The following is a 26,333-nucleotide window of genomic DNA, read 5'->3' on the forward strand; positions in this document are numbered from 1 at the left end:
CTCAGCGGTACTGGCAGCAGTGGCGGGAAGACAGCAACACTTGGCCAGTGGCTCTTGTGTGTGCCTGTGATCCCAGAGATTCCAGCGAGGGGAAAAATCCGCAGTTCCCACTGACTTTGAGCCTCGCTGGGAGGAGTGACTCAGTGGCTACATGAGAGGTAGCAGGATGTATCTGGGTCTCTGGGTAATCACTTGGAGCTCCATGGTTGCCTGGGGCAGGTCACTGCAGTGAGAACTGAGCTCACAGTAAGGACTGTGCAGATTATTTGGGCAGATCATATAGTGGCGTGGATGACTGTTGAACACACTTGGGGCTACACCCGGGCACTGCTCAGCCTGGAGGAGAGGAGGTTAGGGGTGATCATACCAACAGAGGTGACCATCCCCCACCCTTTCTGTTAATAAGCTATCTACCATGCCCAACTTGGGTATTAACCCTGGATAACTGCCCCACTGTGAACAATGACCAGATCTCCCTGGCCACACCTACCACACCCCTCTTGGTACTCACTGAATGTGCAGACATTCCACTAAGCCACAGAGGCATAGCTCTAAGATAAAAGCCACAAGAGAGAAACAATTAACTCCACTAATACCTAAAGATAAATGTGGAAATTCAAGAAACAAGAGTAAGGAAGACAACATGACCCTCCCAAAGGAACATGACATTTCAGGACCAGCATTGTGGCATAGCAGGTAAAGCCACTACCTGCAGTGCCAGCATCCCATATGGGTGCTCATTCAAGTCCTGGCTGCTCCACTTCCCATCCAGCTCTCTGCTATGGCCTGGGAAAGCAGAAGATGGCCCAAGTCCTTAGATCCCTGCGCCCGCATGGGAGACCTGAAAGAAGCTCTTGGCTTCTGGCTTCAGATTGGCACAGCTCTGGCCATTGTGGCATCTGGGGAGTTAACTAGCATATGGAATACCTCCCTCCCTCCCTCCCTGTAACTCTGCCTTTCAAATAAGTAAAATAATAAAAGAAAGTCTTGTCATACTACAAGGTACCAATTTACTTTGCAAATAAAAAAGGAACATTTAAAAAAAAAGATTTATTTATTTATTTATTTGAAAGAGAGAGAGAGAGGTCTTCCATTCACTGGTTCACCCCCCAATTGGCTGTAATGGCTGGAGCTACACTGACCCAACGCCAGGAGCTTCTTCAGGGTCTCCCACACAGGTGCAGGGGCCGAAGGACTTGAGCCATCTTCTACTGCTTTCCCAGGCCATAGCAGAGAGCTGAATTGGAAGTGGAGCAGCTGGGACTCAAACTGGTGCCCACATGGGATGCCAGCACTGTAGGCAGTGGCTTTACCAGCTACCCCAAAGCGTTAGCCCCAAACACAAATTTCAATATTAGAATGTGGGGATGAAGAGACTAATGAAATGGCAGAAATGTAATTCACAAAAAATAGTCATAGGATTACTCAAAAGCAATCAGAAACAAATCCATGAACTAAAGAAAAACATGCATGACACGAATGAAAATTTTTCCCATGAAATATAGATTTTAAAGAGAAATGAATCAAATGAAATATCAGAAATGAAGAACAGATCAAATTAAAAATGCAGTGGAAAGCATTAACAATACAGTTGGTGAGGTAGATGAAAGAATATCTGAGCTAGAAGACAAATGTTCAGAAATCTTTCAGTCAGACCAAAAAAAAAAAAAATAAGAAATTAAAAAACTTAAAAATAGTGTTGGAGATTTATGGGATACTATCAAACAACACAGCATATGGGTCTTAGTAGTTCCTGAAGGTGTGGAAAGAGAGAATGGACTAGAAAGCCTATTTAGTGAAATAATTACAGTAAACTTTCCAATTTTGGAGAGTGAACAACATGATTCTGAATGAAAAATGGATCATTAAAGAATCAAGAGAAGCTTAAAAATTCCTTGCAACTAAATATAACATATCAGAACATACATGATATAGGGAAAATCCATACTAACAGGAGAGTTTATAATAAGTGCCTAGAAAATAGAAAGCTAGTTAATAACTTAACAATGCATCTCAAGGACCTGGAAAAACAAGAACCAAACCCAAAGTTAGAAGGAATTATCAAAGATCAATGAAATACAGACTAACAAAAATACTCATGAATTAAAGAAGTGATTTTTTTAAAAGACAAACAAAACCAATAAACCATTAGAAAAAAGAAGATTCAAATACATAAAATCAGATAAAAAAGTATATATTACAACTGACAAACGAAATATGATCACTAGGGACCATTTTAACAACAATATTTCAACAAACTGGAATACCTAGAAGGAATGTATACATTTCTGAATATATATAACTTATCAAAACTGAAAACAGAGGTCTGAACAAATAACAAGTAACAAACTGAATCAGTAATTGAAAGACTCCCAACAAAGTAAAAATCAGGACCAAATAGCTCCACTATAAATTCTCTACCAAACTTCCAAGAACTAATATCAATTCTTCTTAAATTCTTCTAAAAACCTGGAAAGGGAGAAACCATTTCAAACTCACTCTACAAGGCCAGATTTCAAAAGCAAACAAGAATACACATACACACAACTAAAAATTAATATTCCTGATGAACATAGAAGCAAAAATTCCCCTATACAAAAATCAATTCAAAGGATCAAATACTTAAAGAAAAAACTGAAGCTATGAAACTACTAGAAGAAAACAAAGGGAAAACTATATGAAAAAAACAAGGGCATAGGCAAAAAAATTTTTGGATAAAACCCCAAAGCACAGGCAACAAATGCAAAAAACAGATAAATCAAAGAAGCCTCAGCATCACAAAGAAAAAAGGAAGCAGGCATTTAGCCTTGCTAAATCAGATAGGATTCCTGATTCTAGCTTCCTGCTAATGCAAACCTTGAGGGTCAGAGGTGATGGTTCAAATAATTAGGTTTCTGCAACACTCATCGGAGACTTGGATTGAATTCCCAGCTTCAGTCTTTAATCCAGTCCAGTTCTGGCTCTTGTGGGCATTTGGGAAGTGAACTAGTGGATGGGAGTGCCATCTCTCTCTGCCTCTCAAATAAGCAATTTTTTAAAACAAATAATCAACACCAATAGGAGAAAATATTTGCAAGCTATTCATCCAATCACAAGAATTAATATCTATAATATATATAAAAAAAACTCAGTAGTAAAAAAAGCTAGTTAAAAAATGGGCAAAGCATCTATATAGACATTTCTCAGAAGAAGAAATACAGAGAAATTCTAAGATGGCAGAATGGGGGGGGGGGGCTTACTGCTCTAGTCTAGGGCAATATAGTTTAAAAAGGCAGGGAGGGGAAGAGTACAATCTCAGGGATGAGTTAAGGAGAAAACTGCAGTGGAAACTCCACGAAAGTTAGAGGGACACCGTGGATCTACATGGAAGGTGTAGACACAAAACACGAGCATGGATACAACACAGGACCCCAGCAGCCAAGAGCCTTAGCACCAGCTTTGGAGAGTGAGGTGAGGCCAGATGGCAGAAGCCCAAGCCACTGGCAACAAAGATGTGGGGAGAGCCTGGTGGAATCCAGCCTGCAGCCCTGAGAGGGACTTTGTACGTGCCAACCGGGAGGAATAAAAGGGACACATTTCTCTTTCCCTGACCCTCCAACCACAGCGCCCTGCAACTAGCCGAGAGAGCAGGTACCATTTTGGTCATACATAACAGCAGCACCAGTTTGTGTCCATGCACTCCATAACCAGTGGAGAGACTCCCAAATCTGGCTCATAGGACTGTGAGATGGCTGGGTGCCCCAACCCTTCCAGCTTGTCACAGGCTCTGGGTCCCTGCACCCCCGTGGGAGACCCAGAAGAAGCTCCTGGCTCCGGATTGGTGCAGCTCTGGCTGTTGCAGTCATTTGGGGGTGAACCAACAGATGGAAGACCTCTCTCTCTCCCTCTGCCTCTCCTTCCCTTTCTATGTAACTCTGAATTTCAAATAAACAAGTAAATCTTTTAAAAAAAAAAACCCAAAAACAAAATACCCATATTACTAAAAGCAATTTACAGATTCAATTTGATCCCAATCAAAATAGCAATGATATTCTTTGCAGATCTAGAAAAATTGGTGCTGAAACTCTTATGGAAACACAGGATACCCTGAAGAGCTAAAGCAACCTTATGCAACAAAAACAAAGCACGAGGCATCGCAATACCAGATTTCAAGACATACTACATGGCAGTGATACTGGTACTGGCACAAAAACCGATGGGTAGACCAATGGAACAGAATAGAAACTCCAGAAAACAAACCAAACATCTACAACCAACATCACAGACAATCAAAGCCAAAATTAACAAATGGGATTACACCAAATTGAGAAGTTTCTGTACTGCAACACAAACACTCAGCAAAGTTAAGAGGCGACAGCCAGAATGGGAAAAAATATTTGCAAACTATGCAACTGATAAAGGATTAATATCAAGAATATATAAAGGGCTCAAGAATAACAACAACAAAACAAATACAGTGAAGAAATTGGCAAAGGACTTGAACAGGCATTTTTTTTTTTAAGAATTTATTTATTTGAAAGACAGAGTTACAGAGAAGGGTAGATAGCAAGAGAGAAAGAGAGAGAAAGAGGTCTTCCCCAAATTGCTGCAATGGCCAGAGCTGAGTTGATATGAAGCCATGAGCCAGGACCTTCTTCTGGGTCTCCCACATGGGTGCAGGGTCCCAAGCACTTGTGCAATTCTCTGCTGCTTTCTCAGGAGCATTAGTAGGGAGCTGGATCAGAAGTGGAGCAGCTGGGACTCAAACTGGCACCCATATAGGATGCCAGTGCTGCAGGTGAGGGCTTTAACCTACTGTGCCATAGTGCCAGCCCCAAGGCATTTTTTCAAAAGAGGAAATCCAAATGGCCAACAGACACTTGACAAAATACTCAGGATCACTAGCCATCAGGGAAATGCAAATCAAAGCCACAATGAGGTTTCATCTCACTCTAGTTAGAATGGCTCTCATACAGAAATCAACAAACTACAAATGCTGGTGAGGATGTGGTGGAAAAAGTATCCTAATCCACTGTTGGTGGGAATGTAAACTGGGGCAGCCACTGTGGAAGACAGTATGGAAATACCTCAGAAATCTGCAAAAAGACCTACCATATGACCCAGCCACCCCACTCCTGGGAATTTACCCAAAGGAAATGGAATCAGCACATGAAAGTGTGATCTGTACCCCCATGCTCATTGCAGCTCAATTCACAATAGCTAAGATATGGAATCAACCAGATGCCCATCAACAATTACAGTACATGTACACCATGGAATACTACACAGTGGTAAAAAAAAAATGAAATCTTGTCATTTACAATAAAAATGCATGAAACTGGAAAACATTATACTTAGTGAAATAAGCCAGTCTCAAAAAGACAAATACCATATGTTCTCTTTGGTCTGTAGTAACTAATAAAATACTTGAAATGTAATATATAGAAGTAAAATTGGCACTTCTAAATATGATGATTTTGAACAGCCCTTGTTTAGACTGTTGAGGAATGGTGTTTTGTTTTGTTCACAGTATTTGTTGAACTCTTTACTTAGTATAGGGTTAATCTTACATAAAGTTAATTGAAAGTAGATCTTAGTAAAAAATAAGACTGGGAATAGGAGGAGAAGGAGGAAGAAGGGTAGAAGTGTGAGTGTGAGGGAGAAGAAGGTGGGAAGAATCACTATGTTCCTAAATTTGTATATATGAAATACATGAAGTTTGTGTAACTTAAATAAAAGGTTTCTAGAAACAAAAGAAGCATTAAGTAAAATTCTGCTACAATGGTGTTGGGTTTATGCTTTTGAGAATGCATTTTTCCTATGTATCTTATAGTCCTAAGTCATAATTTTGAGTAACAGCAATTTCATAACATTTGTTGAACTCTTTATTTAGCATAGGGTCAATCTATGAGTATAAAGTAAATTGAAAATAGTTCTTTGCAAAGGATTAAGGTGGGAATAGGAGAGAGAGGAGGAAGAAGGGTGATAAGTTGGGGGTAGGGTAGGAAACATCACTATGTTCCTAAATCTGTATATATGAAATATGTGAAATTTGTGTACCTTAAATAAACTTTTAAAAAAATTTTTAAAAAGAGGAAATACAAATGGAAAATATATGAAAAATGTTCAATATCACTACTATCAGGGAAATGCAATTCAAAACCACAAAGATATATCATCTTACTCCAGTTAAAATGGCTGTTACCAAAAGGACAAAAAAAAAAAAAAAAATGCTGGAGCTGGTGAACATGTGGAGAAAAGAAATCTTTATACACTGTTGCTGAAAATGCAAATTAGTAAAGCCACAGTCCAGAAGTTTCTCAAAAAAATTGAAAACAAATCTACCATATGATTGAGCCATCCCACTTCTGGGTATATATCTGAAGGAAATGAAATCAACATATAAAAACATAAATAATATATAAACAAAATAATAACAGATACCTACACTCCTACATTCACAATTCACAATAATATGATATGGAATAATCCTAGATGTCCATTGATAAACAAATGGATAAAGAATATATTGTATGTGTATGTATATACATACACGATGGAATATTATCAGTAATAAAAAAATGAAATCCTGACAATGCAACAAAATGAGTGGAGAAATCTTTATGTTAAATCAAATAAACCTGGCACAGATATCCAAATACTGCGTTTATCTCACATATGTGCAAGTTAAAGGGATAGTCAATTTGAACTTGAAACAGATTATCACTAGAGTTTGGGTAATATGAAGGCAGGGGGAAGAGAGGGAGGTTAGATAATGGGTACCAAAACACTCATGTAGAATTAATAGAGTCTAGAATTCCATAACAGTGGAGTGACGAATTCACAACCAGGTATTATACTGTATAAAGATCTGGAGGATGGATGGTAGACTCTGAACAGAAAGAAAATGGAAAAAGAAATTACCTGGTTTGAATGGTTTACATACATTGGAATACTGTATTGTATCCCACAAAATATACAAATACCACATATTAATTAAAATTTTTAAAACTCAAAAATATTTTCAAATGAAAAATAATTTTTAAAAATCAAGAAGTCAGCAGCTGGGGCCAGCCTGTGGTGTAGCAAGTAAAGCTACTGCCTGTAGTGCCGGCATCCCATATGGGCACTGGTTCAAGATCTGGCTGCTCTACTTCTGATCCAGCTCTCTGCTATGGCCTGGGAAAGCAGTAGAAGATGGCCTAAGTACTTGGGCCCCTGCACCCACATGGGAGACCTGGAAGAAGCTCCTGGCTCCTGGCTTCAGATCAGCACAGCTCCAGTCATTGCAGCTATTTGGGAGTGAAGCAGCGGAAAGAAGACCTCTCTCTCTCTCTCTCGCTCTCTCGCTCTCTCGCTCTCTGCCTCTTTGTAACTTTCCCTTTCAAATAAATTTTAAAAAAAAGGTCAGCAGTTTCTAGATAACTCGTTTTAAGAAGGCACAAGAAAATGTTGCAGATGATTCCTACAGCAGCAAACCATCCAATTCAATTTGCAAGGAAAAAATTAATCTAGCTCATGCCCTAAATGAACAGGACATTCATTTGCAGCAGAGAGAATAGCCAATACCATATTTATCCATTTGGTTCAGCTTATACAATCGTGACTGGAAAACCAAAGTTGAGCAAACTTTCTGCTCAATGTGTGCCAACAACATTATGGCCAGACCAGATGCACACTAATGCAGAGTTATATTTTATGTCAATGCAAATTTAAACTAGTGTGAGATCAGGATTCTGAAGCATTTCTAATTGGGAAAGGTGAAACATGGTTTTATCAGTACGATCCTAAAGACAAGGCACAGTCAAAGCAATGGTTACCAAGAGATGAAACTGGTTCAGTCAAAAGCAAAGATCACGGCAATGTTTTGGGATGCTTATTTTGCCTGTTGCCTTTCTGAAGCACAAAAGAACAATAACATCTGCTTATTCAGAGAGTGCTTTAAGAAAGCTAGCCAAAGCTTTAGCAGAGGAAAGCTTCACTGGAGAGTCCCTCATTGTGACAATATTACTGCTCATTCCTCTCATCAAATGAGTAATTTTGCAGTTTCAAGGGAGATCATTAAGCTTCTAACTTATGGTCCTCACTTGACATCTTAGGAGTTTTGTTTCCAATTCTTAGTAACTATTAAAAGGCATATTTTTCTTCAGGTAATAATATAATAAAAGACTGAATTAACATCATTAAATTCCCAAAACCCTGAGTTCATTAAGGATGGGCTAAATGGCTGGCATCATCACTTACAAGAGTTTCTTGAACTTGATGCAGCTGAAAATTTTTAATTTCTTTTAGTTAAAATTTTCCATGAATCTTTATTTTTCCTAATTAAAGCAATAAATACAAAATAAAATGTGGCCAGTGTTGTAGAGCAGGTTAAGCTACTGCCTACGATGCCAGCATAACAAATCAGAGCACCAGTTTGAGTTCCTGCTGCTTTGTTTCCAATTCAGCTCGCTGCTAATGTGCCTGGGAAAGCAGGAAAAGATGGCTCAAGCACCTGTGGCCCTTGCCACCCACATGGGAGACCCAGACAGAGTTCCAGGCTCCTGGCTTTGGTTTGGCCCAACCCCAGCCATTAAAGCAATTTGGGGAGTGAATCAACAGATAGAAGATCTCTGTATCTCCCTCTCATCCTTTCAAAGAAATAAAATTATATCTTAAGAGCAAAACAAAACAGTAAATTCAGTGGTGGCTGCCAAAGTACCCAAATCCCTCAGGCCATATAATCTAATTTTAATGTCAAAAACTTCCTTAGTAGCAGAAGACAAAGTAGTTGTTTTTTGAGCACTTCATTCTAAATTATGACATCTTAAAAAAACTTTACATCTTTTAATTTACAATAAATGTGGAAGAATATAAAATGGTATTAATTTTTAAGATTTTCACCTTAACTGATTTTACAGTAAGAATGCCAATATATTTAGTTACATGAAAAATTACATGTTTGTAAATAGTTGTGGTAGCTTTATCACAGCATGACAACTCATTAGCTTGCAAATATTTTCTAAAGTTCAAATGGAAACTGTTCAATTCTTTCCTAAATACCTTTCTTATCTGCCAAACTACTCTAACTCCTATATTAAGTAAAGAACAAACATTCAAACTACAGAGATCTAGTTCCTTTTTGTTACCTTTTTTCACCATAGTCCAACATTATTAGGTCATTCCTCAGAGAACTGGTCTGTTCCTCGACTATTCTCATCCTTTGCTGGAGTACCGTGAATGTTTCAGAAGCTGTAGCGTTGATGTGGGCTGGAGAAAGGACTGGTCTGCACACTGTAGTTTCCATATGCACCTAAGATTAATCAAAAAATATTGGGGTTCTAAGTGTGTTACTGACTATGCATCGCAGTCCTGTAGAACTCAGGTACGGCCATGTGTACTGCTTTGGTCAATTAAATGCAGGTGGAAGCTTTAAGTGCCAGCCTGTTGTTCACCATTTCTGTTTTCCCTACTCCATGAGATCCACAAAAGCCCAGCTAGTGCCTGTTCCATGTGCCAGGGTCCTAGATGAAGATGACATGAAACAGATTCATGACTCATCTGTGACATATGAATAGTGTGAATGAGCAAGACATACACGTTGTAAGCCACTGAGATTGTTGAGTAGTTTGTTATTGTGTCATAATCTAGGCTACCTCATTTGCTAGCATTAGTCACATATTAAGCTCTGTGATTTGTCTGAGGGAGTTATTACTTCTATTATCAGCGTTTTCATTACCAAGAAGGCACCTGTGTATCTTTTAGACACCGACAGGTGCCTACCCCCAGCTCACCAGTGTGGCCTGGCCTAAACAGGATCCTCAGCACTAACAGGTACTATGCCCACCGGAATGTTCCTGCTCCTCCACAGACCCCTCCAAAACTGAAAGGCCCTGCCTGTGCTGCTGCACCAGCTTTACATCATCTGCATGTGCCCACCAGAGCAGTCACACTCTAAGGCAAGTTGCAGAAATTGACAGGAACCTTGAGCATGTACCAAGACTTGTCACACTCAGAGCTGCTAAGCCCTGCTTAAACAAGCTGCATCCAGATGGTAGAGCATTCCCATAGCAAACATCTTTAACTGAGGCCACTGAGACACCCACAGGTATTGCTGATGCTGATTATAGCTAAAGAAGCTACACAGATACTATAGTACTGTGCTTCCCTCTCCCTACTCCCCAGGAACTAAAACCAACACAGCCTACCCAACCAACATTCCTAGGACACATTCCCAGGAGAAAGTCTTTTACTATGAAAGCCACTCTATAAAATTGGTAGAGGCAGCTGATTCCTTCAGGTTTGCAAACATCAACACTGAAACACAAGAAGCACATAAAAGGCAACATGACGCCTTCACAGGGACATAATACGTCTCTAGCAGTAGGCCCTAAAGAAAAAATGTTGAAATATTGCCTGAAAGAGTGAAAGAGTTCAAAAGAATGATTTCAAGGAACAATGAGATGAGACAGCATAGACAGATAATTCAACGAAACTAGGAAGATAATTCATGATCTGAATATGAAATTAAGAGAGACCTCTAGGTCATAAAATATAATCAAACAGAAACACTGGACCTGTGTAACTCAATCAGTGAGATAAACACAGTCAGAGCCTCAGCAACAGATCATATTAAAGCAGAGGAAAGAATTTCTGAACTTAAAGATGGGTCTTTTGAAATAACTCAAAAAGAATGAAAGGAAAAATTGAAGAAAGTCCACAAGACTTAAGGGATGTCATTGGACAAACAAATGTTTGTATTATGGGTGTTCCAGAAGGGAAGGGAAAAGGCTGAGAAAACCTACTCAGTGAAATAATTGCTGAAAAATGACTCAAGGTTGAAAAAAATATGGACATCCAGGACATACTTCCAAAGATTTAGATAGTTTTCAGAACACTCAATTATATAAAGGAACCAGAAAGTTCAAAGTACCCCAAATAGATTCACCCAAAAAAGGATCTCTGAGGCATATTATAAACTTGATCAAAAAACAAAAAGAAAGAGAACTGTAAACACAGAAGTGAAAATTCACATAAGAGAATTTCAAGTCATATATAAAGGAATCTCCATTAGACTATCCGAAGATTTCTCATCAGAAATCTTACAAGCAAAAAGAGAATAAGATTTTTTTTCTTAAAAAAATTTATTTTTTCTATTGGAAAGGCAGAGTTAGAGAGAGTGGTAGAGACGGAGAGGTCTTCCATCCGGTGATTTACTTCCCAAATGCCTGCAATGACCAGGGCTGGGTCAGGCCAAAGCCAGGAGCTTCTTCCACGTCTCCCATGTGGGTGCAGGGGCCCAAGCACTTGGGCAATCCTCTGCTGCTTTCCCAGAAGCATTGTCAGGGAGCCGGATCGGAAGTGGAGCAGCCGGGACTCAAACTGGTACCCATATGGGATGCTGGTGCTGCAAGTCAGGGCTTTAACCCGCTGCACCACAGCACCGGCTCCTAGGATAATATATTCTAAGATTCCACATTTACAAAAGAAAAAAACAACTGCTAACCAATAATACTATACCCAGCAAAGCTATCTTTCAGAAATGAAGAGGAAATAAAGATCTTCTAAGACAAGAAAAACTGAGGGAATTCATCACAAGAAGACTAGCTTTATGGAAATGTTTAGGGTGTTGTATACTGGAAGCAAAAGTTCAATAACTCTGCCATCATGAAATCACAGAAAATTATAAAACTCAATAGCAGAATACAAAAAATAGAATCAAACTTTATCAATATATTTTTGAAAATGACAGATAAACAATGAGAGGAAGAAAGGAACAAAGGGTATATAAAACAACCAGAAACCTTTAATAAAATGACTAGAGGTGACCTTAGTTATTATTAACAGCATTGAATGTAAACAAATTAAATTATCCAATTAAAGATTCAGTCTGGCTAAATGGTTTTTTTTTTTTTTTAAACCACAAGAACCAAGATGTTACTTATATAAACTCACTTCTTTGGTAAAGACTCACAAAGATTGAAAGAGAAGGAATAGAAAGATATTCCATGCAAACAGAAACCAAAAGCAACAGGAATAGCTATACTTACCTCAGATAAAATAGACTTCCCAGAAAAAAGTTGTATGAGACAAAGACCACTATACAGTGATGAAGGGGTCAATAAATAAGAGAAAATAATAATAGTAAATACTTTTATATATGCACCCAATACCAACACACCCAATTATATACAGCAAACATTAGATCTTGAAGGAGAGATATACTTCAATACAATATTTCTTCAAGGCCCACTCTCACCAGTGCACAAAATTAACGAGGAAATATCAAAGTATACTATAAGCAAATGGACCTGGCAGACATTTTTTATTTATTTGAAAGAGTTACAGAGAGGTAGAGGCAGAGAGAGAGGGAGAGGTCTTCCATCCGCTGGTTCACTCCCCAAATGACCGCAACGGCCAGAGCTGAGCTGATCTGAAGCCAGGAACCAGGAGCTTCTTCCAGGTCTCCCTTGCAGGTACAGGGCCCCAAGGACTTGGGTCATCTTCTGCTACTTAACTGGTAGTTAACAGGTACCCACCCTGTGAGGCCCATAGTAAAGAGATGGATTGGAACTGGAACAGCCAGGACTCATACAAACACCCATATGCGATGCTGGCATTGCAGGCTGGGGCTTTAACCCACCGCGCCACAGCAACAACCACAACATTTACAAAACATTTCATCCAACAGCTGCAGAATACATATTCTTCTCGTCAGCATATGGAGCATTCTTTAGAACAGACTACATATTAGGCCTCAAGTTTCAACAATTTAGGTGTATATTGGAGAAATAAGTTCTAAAGTTCTCCAGCATAACACAATGACTACAGTTGACAAAAAATCATGTTTTATGAGAAGAGAGGAGCTTGAATATCCCCCACCCCCCATACACACAAGATGCATGTTTAAGGAAACAAATACTCATTACTCGGATTTGATCTTAAGATTTTGAGAGAGAGAGCTACAGAGAGGTCTTCCATCCACAGGTTCACTCCCCAAATGACTGCAATGGCCAGAGCTGGGTTGATTCAAAAACAGGAGTCAGGAGTCTCCTCTGGGTCTCATGTGGGCACAAAGGCCAGACCGTAGCAGAGAGCTGGATTGGAAATGGAACAGCCAGGACTCAACCAGCAGCCATATGGGATGCTGGCACCACAGGCAGAGGTTTAGCCGACTACACTACAGTACCAGGCCCTGATTTGATCATTATTCATCATACACATGTATCAAATTACCTCACAGTACCTTTGAAGATATACAATTATGCTGATTTTAAAAAAAGGAAAAAAGCCACATCTAAAATGAAGTTAATCTGAATTTTCTCTTGTACTTACTAATGCATGATTCCCCTCCCCAAAATACATCACATAAAATCATGAAGCTAAATAAAATAAAAATTAGAATGGTGGGACTATTCTTTTAAGGTATTAGCAACAGAAGAAAAATTAGCTTATACATGGTCTCAACAGGTAAATGAATCATGTTCAATGACAAGGTCATTGGTGGAAACTTCAAAGATATTTTCCAGTAACTCTATTCTGTATAGATATTCTATACTAATTGTACTGTAAACCAAAACCATCTCTAGCAACAGTGTTCCTGTGGGAATGGATTCACAGACATCCAACTTGGGATATCAGGAATTTGCCTTTCTTCCCACTTGCTGTGTAATTATCTCCCTCCCTGTCATTTCCCAGGCAGTGAAAGTAGGGACTATCTCAATTCCTACCATTGAAGTTGGTCCCTAGGATCCAGGGCAGGAAATCATGAAGTGGAAGGAATGGTGGCAGGATTTAATGGGGCAAAAAGCAAGGCAGGTAGGGGTATAGAGACTAATATTCTTGACAGTATACCAGTGCTATATCCATTGAGGACATTTCTTTATCCTAAAATAGCTCTCCAATATCTTTTGCTATAATGAGTATGTCCTCCAAAAGTTCATGTGCTGGAAACTTCATCCCCAAATTCAGATATTAACAGTATTTGGAAGTTAGGGCCTTTGGTAGGTAACTAGCATTAGATAAGGTCACCAGGGTAGAACCTAATGTAAGCATTTGTGATTTTATAAGAAGACCCAAGCTAGCACACTTGTTCCATCTTTCCCTGTGGTGCTCTGCCATGTAATGAGGTAGCAATAAAGCCCTCACCAGAGGCTAGTACCATGCTTTCAGAACTCCTCTGTCTTCTAAATAAAAGAAGTTGAAAAGTTCATGGTCCCAGCCTCCCTTACAGCTGGCACATCCATGTGATACATCCTTGCTAATGAAACTTTAGACAGAAGTTTGCAAAGGGTAGCCTGTTTTCTGATATAAAGGACAGAAATAATTGTACCTGTCCTTTCCTTCCCTATTATGATGCCCAGAGCTGTGAGTGATCTTTCATTGGCCATGCAGCACTCCAGTATTAAATACAAAGAGCTAAGGATCACCCATGTCTGAGAAACACAAGGAAAATGCCAGAGAAGCTCAGATGAATCCAGCATTTTTATTTTACTTATTTATTTTTATTTATTTATTTTTGACAGGCAGAGTGGACAGTGAGAGAGACAGAAAGGTCTTCCTTTTGCTGTTGATTCACCCTCCAATGGCCACTGCAGCCGGTGTGCTGTAGCCGGCGCACCGCGCTGATCCGATGGCAGGAGCCAGGTACTTATCCTGGTCTCCCATGGGATGCAGGGCCCAAGTACGTGGGCCATCCTCCACTGCACTCCCTGGCCACAGCAGAGAGTTGGCCTGGAAGAGGGGCAACCGGGACAGAATCCGGCGCCCTGACTGGGACTAGAACCCGGTGGGCCGGTGCCGCAGGCGGAGGATTAGCCTAGTGAGCCGCGGCGCCGGCTGAATCCAGCATTTTTAGACAAAACCAGTAATCTCCAAACTGTGTATGTGAGAAAAATTTTTTATTTTTAAGATTTATTTATTTGAAAGTCAGAGTTAGAGAGGAGAGGCGGAGAGGCAGGGAGGGAGGGAGGGGTCTTCCATCTGTTGGTTCACTCCCCAGATGGCCGCAACGGACGGAGCTGTGCAGATCTGAAGCAAGGAGTTTCTTCCGGGTCTCCCATGTAGGTGCAGGGGCCCAAGGACTTGGGCCATCTTCTACTGCTTTCCCAGGCCATAGCAGAGAGCTGGATGGGAAGTGGAACAGCTGGGTCTTGAACTGGCGCCCATATGGGATGCTGGCGCTTCAGGCCAGGGCATTAACCCAATGCACCACGGCACCAGCCCCTATTTTGTTCGTTTTTAATCACTTTCCTTGAGTATGCTCATGGTATTCCCAGACAAAAGCTCATGGAAAAACAAGTATGAGGAGAAAGTAAAGAAAACTACAAACAGCAGCATAGAAAGGACAATTTCTGTGGTACCCTATGAGGCCCAAGTAGCTGGCTATAATAGGAAGGACTGTCTACTAATTTATATTGGAAGAACATAATACTACCATAAAAACAGCAATGGACTACTTTTATAAAAAATTATAGGAAATGAAGACCCTTCTTCCATATATTTAAAATAGGATACAGATGCTCACCTAAAGTATCTTCATGTAATTGTTGAAATGTCTAGTTCTATTGATATTTCCCTAGGGTACCTATGATATTTATATAATGCTTACATTCATTTTATAGGGAATCTGCCCATTCAGCCATAAAAACAAAATGGAATATAAAACTAATTAAATTGCTTCCTTTACTTACAGCAGAGAAAGTGTGTATGTGGGAATAAGAATTTGATTTACCCCAGCATCCACTCAACCCTGCTCTATACTAGGGCTTCTCAGTCTTCCAGAAAGAAGAAAAAAATTCTCAAACAAAAAGTAGGAACCAACTCAGGCCCCAGACTTTGAGGGGAAGTAAGTTTATAGAAAATATCACTTTAAGGAAGGGGAGACCAAAAGTAAACATTCATTTATGGTGGACAGGGACAACATTTGGTGTGAAATACATGGTGCTGTCCTTGAAATATTCTCTTAGTCAGTGAGGATCGTTCAGGCTGTTGACTCAAAAGTTAAACAAGCCAATCTTGCCCTTGGGCATTTATTAAAAATAGATCTCAGGATTAGGAGAAAACCCTATCCCACCCAAAACAAATCATCACCTCCTTCTCCCCACTCTATCCCGCTTGCCTGACCCAAACAATGACAAGGTCAAGAGAGCCCCAGGAAGCAAGAGAGTGAGCAGTGATGATCAAGTCAGATCAAGTCGCAGAAATGCAGCCTTAATAGCCACTAGGGACAGTTCCTAAGTGTGGGCAAGGCCGTTAAAGGAAGTGTGAGGTAGGATTTGGGATCTAGAGAATGTGTCTGCCAAGTTAGGGCTTAAAGTCAGAAGATGCTCATTTTCACTGCAGTTACTCATATCCCTGCCTGTCCCTTCCCAGCTGGGTATCAGAAACATCACACTCCCATACACACACACAATCCACTAGCCATTAGGCAGATCCTCCATAAGTCATAGCTCTAGAAACCATAGTTGAAGAAGTACAGTCTTAAAGAATCTGCTTCTAATTGTTAATATTCCAGCAAAGATAGAATGGCTTTAATGTATCTGTGCTTTGTTGTTTTTGAAAAGGAGAAAATACAGAGTGCTGTCTTGGACCCAATTCCTGATGCTTGATAGTAACAATAAACAATACTAAGACATACACCTATATTTTTTTAAAAGTTCATTCACAACTAATTTCCATAAGTATTTCATTATCAAAGTAACACAGTTCTATCCCAATGTTCAGAAAGAGTATTGAGGCTGGTAACCTCAACAAAAGCATGCATTGAAAAGATCAATGTCACTATTAATACACTAGTAAAAGCCAGAAGACTTTAGAAAGGGATCACTTGCTTTTGTGGACACTGGCTACATTCCTGAATCTAGTAACAGCTACAACTATATGCTATGTGTCTCAAAGTAGTTGGGCAAGGATTCAATGTTATCACAACCACTGGAAAAATAATTTGCTCAAAAATGCTATCTTCATTCACTCATACATTTAAAAGATATCTCCTGAATGTTTACCATGAGCCATATACTATTAGGCATTGGGTAGTACAGCTGTGAACAAAACAGATAGAACTCCTCACCCTCACTGAGCTGTTACACTTGGTGATAAACATTAGGTAAAATAGTTTTTTCACTGGTGATAAGTGCAATTAAAAAAACTGGAAAAACCATGGGATGGGGATCCTGGCACATATTTTCATTTTAAAGAGTGGTCAAAGAAAGTCTCACTGAGATACGTAAGTAGACGTGTCTATGAAGGAAGTCAGTAGTGAGCGCCAGAAAGTGCTAACACCAGGTGCAAAACCCTAAGTTAGAACACCTGTTGGGCACACAAACAGTGAAGAGGTTAGTTTGGTGGGAAAGCAACAGGTGAAGGAGGAAATGATTGGAGGTGAGGTCAGAGATAACAATGCGACCAGACTACATGGAGCCTTAAAGACCACTGTATAGGTCTGGTTTTTTACTCAGTGACTCACAGAGCCATTGGACAGTTTAGACCTGAGGAGCACTGTGACCTAACTTGACATTTAACTAAATCACCCTGGCTCCCTTCCTCCCCAAATGGTAGGAGGGCATGGACAAAAGCAGGAAGTTGAGACTGCTGCAAACAACCAAGGCAGGTGATGCTGCAAGCTAGAATCAGGGTAACAGCAGTGAAATAGTAAGTGGCCCAAGTCCAGACATAGTTTAAAAATGTTTCACAGATGGATTAATGATAGGATACAAAGGAAGCAGCCAAGATCACTCCAAGGTCTTTGACTTGAGCAACTGAAAGGATGGTGTTAACACCGAGACAGTGGAAACTTACTAAGGCAGAATTGGTTTGAGTGAAAGCGTTTTTTTTTGAAATGCTAAATTTAAAAGGGGAGAGATGCCCAATACACGGCTGCATTTGTGGAGCTGGAGTTCAGGTGAGAAATGTGGACGTGAGATATAAACTCTGGCGTTTTCAGTATATGCATGGCTTATAAAGCCACAAAACTAGACACTAGAGAACACAAAGATTTAAAGGACCTAGTCTTGAGAGCTCCAAGATGAACAAATGAGGGACAAAAAGAGTATGTGTGTGTTCCAGACAGATTGAGACCTTGTACTACGTAGGGTAAGACTCAATCCTTTCCCCATCCTTTAGGCTGAGCACGGAGCCTGGGGCACTGAGGATGGCAAACACATGGGGATAATTAACAAAAATTTAACCACTGTCTCCAGGTCCTGGGGAAACAGCAAAGGACGAATGTTAATTCTTATTTTTGTAGCAAGCAGGCCTGAGAGGATAAATGGTGGTAAAAAAACAAACATAAACTAAGAAAATAGCCTTCCTATTGACCTATCACTTCCAACCAAACGTATAAATACGGAAAGGTGGTACTGGGATTATCCGGAAAATTCAGCGTCTACACTCCCTTTCCCCCAGGTAGAGATAGGTCAAGGAAGACTTCACTCCTAAATGGTCTTCGCCGGTACCCAAAGCAAAAGCGCCAGCAATCAGGGTCCCGAGTTCCAGGGAGCAGGACTGGGCTCCGCCGGAGAGAGGAGGCTACAGCGGAGGAAAAGTTGACAATGGCTTTTCCTAAACCGCCAACTCTGCCCCACGCCTGCCACCTCAGCTCACCCGCCCAAGGTCCAGCAGCCTCACCCCACAGTCCATCAGTCCGCCGGCCGCTCGGTCCCACTGCAGGAGCGCCGGTTTCCATGGAACTAAGACAGCGCTTCAAACCAACGCGCTCCGCGGCGCATTTGTTCGAGTACGCAGGCGCACCCGCGGCAGGGCATGCCGGGAATTGCAGTTCTCTTAGCCCAAGCGAGCCCTCGGCCCGGGGCGAAACCCAGGCCGGAATCCAGCGGCACGCAGCAAACGTGCTGCCCCGTGACCCGGATGACGACAGTCTCCATTGTGCTCGAGAGCGGGGTACGCCGGGATATGTAGTTTCAGCCCACTCACCTGCTGGCGGTCCTGTAGAGTCACTCGTTTCTGGTGAAAGAGCGGCGTTTTATTTTGTTAATGGGCATAAAAAAAAAAGGGAAAAATTCAGAACTCAAACATTCCTCTCGTTAAAGGAAAAACGAAGTACCATTTCTTCATCCTTGATGGCCACATGAAGAGTAAAACAAAAAATCTTTTTGTTTCTTCAATTCTTTCTTGCCTTGTGGAGAAATCTAAATCTGTGCGAAGTAGCTATGGGAAGAGAACATTGAAAAAAATAAAATAAAATTGCAGCCGTTTCTAAGTTTGACTTTCAGAATGTGTATTTGCATCTATGAAAATCTTTTCATGGTGAGAAAACAACATGGCTTTGCGTTTTGGTGGCTGGAGAGAACACCTGTGAACGCCAGAGCAATTGGAGCTTTTCTCTCTTCTTCTTGAGGCACAGCTGAGTACCCCTTAAGCCCTCTATTGAAAACAGTCTCCTCCCTCCGCACCCCTCCCACCCCGAGGTGAATCCTCATTTTCTTAGCAGATTCCTAACTGAACTGGATCTGGCTGTTCGGATTCTTCTGATCAAGCCTCAGCCGGACAGCGTTCCATCAAACCGCAGCTGTAAGCTCTATTCATCAAACTAGGCAATACAATGAAAGAGAAATGAACACCGCATTTCACTTGAAGAGGTCAAAAACTTTTAATAATGGAAGAAGGTGGAAATGTATTTTAAAGCCTCAAAGCAAGCAATTATTTGCAGTGTGTATGGTTTTTTTTTTCTTTCTTTCTTTTCTTTTTGTAACCAAGAGTGTAGGATTTGGCAAGAGGGAAAAGGGGCAGAGAATAGCAAACAGTTTATTCATATGATGTTGTTTTTCAGAGAAAGTTCCAGGAAAACTTAGCTTGCAACGTTGAACTCAGAAGGGGCCAGACCACCAAATCCAGGAAAGTTGAAAAAAATCAGTCTGACTCAGATTTTTGAACAAATCATGTATATTGCTTGAGCAGGAAGAGACCTCCTATTCCATTTCTACATCTCGGACATGCCTAACAGTTGCTATAAAAGCCCACGGAAACTGCTTCTCAGGGAGGCAGGTTGTTTAGAGAACTCCGCCTCTCCACTGTCTCCTTTACTTCTCCCACGTAAATAAATCTTGGCTTTGAGGAATTCCTGATTAATTGGTAAAAACCTAAGCAAACTGACCCTTTGTGTCTGCAAACATTTTCTTGCATTGACCTCTGATTGTATGTAGAATTAGAACATGTGGGATACATGTATGCGTTCCACAGAAAATCCATACACTTCAGTGTAAAGAGTTTTCACCATCTCAGATCTCCATAATAAGCAGTAGTTAGAGAGCCAAATAGACTAAATTTAGCATTTTTCAGTTCTTTTCCTCTTCCCACCATCTGGCAAACCAGATAAGAACTTAATTACAAAGTTAGAAAAAATAAGTCATTACCAGAGAACTAGTCTCTGAATAGCTGAAAATCATTATAACCAGAGTTTGATTTTATTAAGTGCCTGAACATGTTCTTTTTTTCTGATTTGCTTCTTGATTTTCAATTAATAGTTTTAAAATATGTATCATATTCATAAAACAAGGTCATTTCCTATCTCATTACAATAGCCTCCTATGTGGGTTTTTCTATCATGGTTTCCAAGGCAGCCTTCATACAACTGCTAGAAATTTCTTAAAAAGTAAATCTGATTATCTCAGCCTGTGCTTAAGATCATTTAACATCTCCCACCCCCGCCATTGAACTAAAAGGTTTCCATTGAACAGGATGAAGATAAAAGAGGTAACAGTGTTCACTCTGCTAGGTTTAAATACCTTGGGGTTCTGGCCTTTCTTAGCCCCCAGAGGGAGATGGAAGAAAGAGGCAAAGACCATCTTCAACAGAGACAGGTTTCTTTATTGAAGCAAAGGAGTGTCTGTGTGTGTGTGGGGGGGGTGTCTCTGGTGGGAGGGAGGAAGTGGGACATTCTTGTGCGCCTTATTGTCCTTTACATCCTAATCCACCAGCCTCCCTAGTGGAAGCCTGCACTCAAGACTAGGCTAGTCCTCCGCCTGCGACGCGGGCACTCCGGGTTCTAGTCCCAGGCAGGGCGCCAGATTCTGTCCCAGTTGCTCCTTTTCCAGTCCAGCTCTCTGCTGTGGCCTGGGAAGGCAGTGGAGGATGGCCCAAGTCCTTGGGTCCTGCACCCGCATGGGAGACCAGGAGGAAGCACCTGGCTCCTGGCTTTGGATCAGCGCTACGCACTGGCTGAGGCGGCCATTTGGGGGGGGGGGGTGAACCAACGGAAAAAAGGAAGACCTTTCTCTCTCTCTCTCTCTCTCTCTCTCACTGTCTAATTCTGCTTGTCAAAAAAAAAAAAAAAAAAAAAAAAAAAAAAGACTACTAGTGTAGCATGTCTTTGTGTTTGCAAGCACTGCTCACTCTGCCAGGCATGTTCTTCCTCTCAAAGCACTTGGTAATTGTCATTGTCTTAGGCTGTAAGCTAATTAAGATCAAGAATGTTGTGGTTTTGTTTTCTATACCAACTACAATGCCTGTCACATCCTGGAGGCTTTGAAAACTCTTATGTGAACAGATTAACAAGTAAAATTTGAATGCTTCTACTGATCAAGACCTTTTCATTTTCCTATATTCTGTTTGTTGGCCAGGAAAAGGCATCTGCTTTCTTCCAGAGTTGGCATTGATTTGACATTGCAATAACACAAATGACAGCAAAACTACCTGCAACCTCACTCCCGGGAGATGGAAATGTATTCTGTGGACAAAGAAATGCAAACACAGAAAAGGTTTTCATATCATATTGGTAGGTGGAAAAATAAGAATGGCAAGTTCAGGGCCAGCGCTGCGGCATAGTGGTTAAAGCCACTGTCTACAGTGCTGGCATCCCATATGGGTGCTGGTTCGAGACCCGGCTGTTCCACTTCCCATCCAGCTCTCTGCTATGGCCTGGGAAAGCAGTGGAACACGGCCCAAGTCCTTGGGTCCCTGCACCCACATGGGAGACCTGGAGGACGCTCCTGGCTTTGGAGCGGCCCAGCTCTGGCTGTTGCAGCCATTTGGGGAGTGAACCAGCAGATAGAAGGTCTCTCTCTCTCTCTCTCTGCCTCTGTCTCTGCCTCTCTGTAACTCTGCCTTTCAAATAAATAAATAAATCTTAAAAAAAAAAAGAATGGCAAATTCACTAACTGGCTCCTTACCTTATGTAGACAATCCAACTCTTTTGATAAAGTATTGACTCTGAGTGTAGAGGATTTGAAGGAGTCTCTTTTTAATGAACTATTGAATTATCCCTGGGCTGCAAAACAGTTGTTAGTTGGACTGTCCAAGAATAGCAATGCTGATTATAAGATCTCTGTCAGTTAGCTCAACCAATGAAATTTTGTGGTTACCTAGATTTTCACCTTGTTCTATGAACCAAACTTATGAATCATAAGTTCAAGGTTATGGTGATGTTGTTGCAGCTCTATTTTACATTTCCTAAGATTAAAGTACTGTTCTGGTCTCAATAGAGTGCCACATAGTCAGCAAAAAGCAGCAGCAGGAGTATTCTTTAAATTGGCTTACACACATCAGCTACCTCACATTACTGATATTTCTGACTGATAATAACTGGGTCTACCACCTATTGAATCCACCATCTATTGGACTGGGTGATTTTATATGTATGTGTAATATATAATTTTGATATATTGATTTACATATATATATGATTACCTCATGTGATTCAGACTAATCCTAAAATATGGTAGTTCCTGTTTTACTAATAAGGTAACTGAGCTTTACAGGAGTGAGGTAATTTGCCTAGGGCTATCTAGCCAATAAGTGGTAGACTGGTTATTGAGACCTGAGTCTATCTTTTTTTTTTTTTTTTTAAGATTTATTTATTTGAAGGTCAGAGTTATACAGAGAGAGGAGAGGCAGAGAGAGAGAGAGGTCTTCCATCTGCTGGTTCACTCCCCAATTGGCCACAATGGCCGGAGCTGTGCCGATCCAAAGCCAGGAGCCAGGAGCTTCTTCTGGGTCTCCCATAGAGATGCAGGGGGCCCAAGGACTTGGCTTATCTTCTACTGCTTTCCCAAGCCATAGCAGAGAGCTGGATGGGAAGAGGAGCAGCTGGGTCTCAAACCAGTGCCCATATGGGCTGCTGATGCTTCAGGCCAGGGAATTAACCCACTGTGCCACAGCACCGGCCCCAGATTTGAGTCTATCTTATTCTGACACCAATGAGGTAAGATGGAAGTTTCAGTATCTAACTGTTAAGAAATGTACGAATTAACTCCAAACAATGTAATTTCATACACTTGGAAAATAAGGAAATCTAGGTGATGATATGTGGGTGTTTGTAATGCCATTCTTACACATTTTCTGTATGTCTAAAATTTTTTTCATGATAAAAGATTGGAAAAAAAATCTCTGGACTTACCCAAGAAGTTCTACATGACGTATTTCAAATTGAAAAAACAAGGTATTGTGTAACAATGGGGGGTATGAATTTTTTAATTTTATAAACAAGCAGAGGGAGAATATATAATAAACTAGTAAAAGTAATTATCTTATTATTTATTCAAACCAAGTTCATTAGCTTTATATTACTACAAATGCCTGAGCAGCTAACTTTATAGAAAAAGGGTTTATTTAGCTTACAATTTTGGAGGCTGAAATTCCCAACAGCACAGCACAGGCTCAGGGACTTCACTTTGGTTGCATTACCTCATGGTAAGTGGTGGATGGCAGTGGCAGGATTGTGTGTCCTAGCAAATATATCATATCTCCAGAGACAGAGAGACTGGTGTCACACAATTCCTTCTGAGTGCATACTCTCTCTCTCTCTCTCTCTCTCTCTCTCTCTCTCTTTTTTTTTTTTTTTTTTGACAGGCAGATTTAGACAGTGAGAGAGAGAGAGAGACAGAAAGGTCTTCCTTTTTCCATTGGTTCACCCCCCAAGTGGCTGCTACGGCCTGTGCTGAAGAAAGTGAAAAAGAAGCTAAGAAGCAACAAAGGATATCTCATTGAATTGTAGGTAGCTGGAGTTTGACTGCACATGGAACCCTCTGAAGAACATATAGAATGTGCCCCAGAATTATCTCACTAAAAAAATTGGAGGTGAACTGTTACTCTCTACGTCTTTTTCACCATTAGTTAAGGTTCCCAAAGGAGTATTAACCATCACCTTCACAGACCTATTCCCCACACTTTCCAGCTAAGCCAGGTTGGGCTGAATGGCCAGCTATTGCTTCAGAAAAAGCCCTGAGGTGCAAAGGCAGAGAGATGTCACTGCCCACTTTTGAGCTTGGACATTGCGCTGTGCTTGGAGTTGTCCACCACAGCTGTGCTGGAATAATAAGGGCACCCAAATAACTGCTGTGTGTTCTAAGAGACTAAACTACACTCATGAACATGAATTTTTCTCCATGCTATAACCTGAGCTGAATTTCTACAGTCTATATTCTCTTTGAAGACATGTTTTCTGCAAATAAATTTGAACTGCCCTGTGCCAACAGAATGTTTCTGGGTTTTGAGATGATTGCATTCTCATTTGAGCAGTTATCACTATAACCCTAAGAACTGGAGGTATTTTCTTCATTTCACATTGGAGACACATCATAAAAGGAACCAGATTGAGTTTGGGAAAGCTCACCTTGGACTGAACTGCTGCTCCCTAGCATGTGCTGTTAATTATGACAACAGAGGATTGACAGCTATGAACATTTTTTGCCTCTTCTATATGGACATACAGCATCTAAAGTTGCAAAGCTGATGCTGTTGTGTGTACAGTTCCTGTATCAATGCTGTGGATTAATTCAGGGATAAGGTATCATGTTAACGACTGTGCACAAAATAACTATGAAAGCTGTGCTTGTTTCCACTGTCAGTTATCCTGGGAAAGAAGGACATTAAGTGTTGAAGTTGATTTCTACTGAGAGGATTCGCTCTGAGAGGAGGAGCGTGGTGGGGGCAAGAGGTGAGGAGTCACCACACAGACCCCAAGAGTCGGGTGAAAGCGGGCCAGAGGCAAGCAGCCCACAGACTCATTTATTTCAGTTGCTACAGCTGCTTATATAGCCAAGGTAGCCAATCTGGTCAAGAGGCGGTCTGTGCCCTAACCAATCACAGCCTGTTGCCAGGCAGTTTCCAAAGCCATCCAATCACAGTTTGTTGCCAGGAAGTTCGTGTTGTCAGCAGCCATCTTGGCATGATTTTCTCACCTCAGTGGCCATCTTGGCATGACCTTTTCACCTTCTTATTCCACCACATTTAAGTAGGGCTTTTTTTTTTCCACCTCTCTAGGCCTGAGTTCCAACAGTGCACATAAAGCACCTGATAAGTTATGTAGGAAAGGGGCCTCTGCCACAAAGAGACACGTGGTGATAAGGAAGAAGTGCATCTCACTGATGAACCATGGTTAGTTACTAAAGCACTCATATTTGGTAGCCAATTGTTTGTAGTGAAACTCGGTCAAGTTGTGTTACATCACAGAGCATAGGTTCATCTCAGTTTTGAGACTGTGAGTCTACCTGTGCTTGATTCAGGGTGCTCTATCCTAAAAGTCGGTGAACTGGTACGCCCAACAGGATAAGAGTGGTCAGTTGTGTCATATACTGCAGGGAAGTCAGGAAGAATGAATGCAAAAAAAAGTCACTAAGATTCTGCCAAATGGAGGTCAGAAATGCCATTCCAGATGGCCATTAAAGGAAAACACCAAAGCTGATTACCAATTACAGAGCCTAAAGATATACAGATAAGAGAAATGGAAACAATTAGTTAAAAACACTCTGCTGAATCTAAAGAAATAATAGGGATTTTTTCTAGTTAGAAATCATTTTAATCTCTCTGTTGATCCCTCTCTGTCTCTGTAACTCTTTCAAATAAATAAAATCTTTTCTTAAAAAAGAAATATTTTTAACCAGCACACCATCAAATTTTAGATCAGGAAACTGTCTCTGACTTCCCAAAGTTAAAAAGCTAGAAAGGTGACAGAGCCATATTTTTCCCATTGTCTTTCAGGATAGTGTTTTTTTTTTTCTTTTCTTTTCTTTTCTTTTCTTTTCTTTCTTTCTTTTTTTTTTTTTTTTTTTTTTTGACAGGCAGAGTTAGACAGAGAGAGACAGAGAAAGGTCTTCCTTTTTTTCCGTTGGTTCACCCCCCAAATGGCGGCCACAGCAGGTGCGCAGCGCCGATCCAAAGCCAGGAGCCAGGTGCTTCCTCCTGGTCTCCGATGCTGGTGCAGGACCCAAGGACTTGGGCCATCCTCCACTGCCTTCCCAGGCCACAGCAAAGAGCTGGACTGGAAGAGGAGCAGCTGGGACAGAACTGGCACCCTAACCGGGACTAGAACCCGGCGTGCCAGAGCCACAGGTGGAGGATTAGCCAAGTAAGCCGCGGAGCCGGCAGGATAGTGGTTTGAAAATCAAGATCAAATAATGTTTTTTGTTTGTCTGCTT

At 40.9% G+C, this 26,333-nt stretch overlaps 2 protein-coding genes across 5 annotated transcripts in view; one reads left to right on the forward strand and one right to left on the reverse strand.

The window, feature by feature from the left end:
• Positions 1–18,724, reverse strand: part of CCDC150 (coiled-coil domain containing 150) — a 126,176-nt gene extending 107,452 nt beyond the window's left edge. For 2 of the 3 annotated variants that reach the window (XM_051849339.2, XM_017342998.3), the window contains exons 1-2: positions 18,565–18,639; positions 9,111–9,274 (exon numbers count right to left, since the gene is read on the reverse strand). In XM_051849339.2, coding sequence (XP_051705299.2) covers positions 9,111–9,274; positions 18,565–18,600 — 200 coding nt within the window. In that variant the 5' untranslated portion in view covers positions 18,601–18,639. Of the gene's footprint in view, positions 1–9,110; positions 9,275–18,564 lie in introns of all 3 variants that reach the window. The other variant, XM_008258861.4, reaches the window with a different exon arrangement.
• On the forward strand, positions 17,464–20,073 carry LOC127491724 (uncharacterized). 2 transcript variants are annotated; one of them, XR_007920617.2, is made up of 3 exons: positions 17,464–17,863; positions 18,367–19,491; positions 19,751–20,073. XR_007920617.2 is itself a non-coding variant. In XM_051849344.2 (2 exons), the coding sequence occupies exons 1-2, from the start codon at positions 17,824–17,826 to the stop codon at positions 19,050–19,052; spliced, it is 726 nt and encodes a 241-aa protein (XP_051705304.2). In that variant the 5' UTR covers positions 17,464–17,823; the 3' UTR covers positions 19,053–20,073. The 2 variants fall into 2 exon arrangements, 1 of the variants encoding a protein (XP_051705304.2); XM_051849344.2 differs by having other exon boundaries at positions 18,367–20,073.
• The last annotated feature ends 6,260 nt before the right edge of the window (positions 20,074–26,333 follow it).

This window comes from Oryctolagus cuniculus, chromosome 3, assembly GCF_964237555.1.
Source record: "Oryctolagus cuniculus chromosome 3, mOryCun1.1, whole genome shotgun sequence".
Taxonomy (NCBI): Eukaryota; Metazoa; Chordata; class Mammalia; order Lagomorpha; family Leporidae; genus Oryctolagus; species Oryctolagus cuniculus.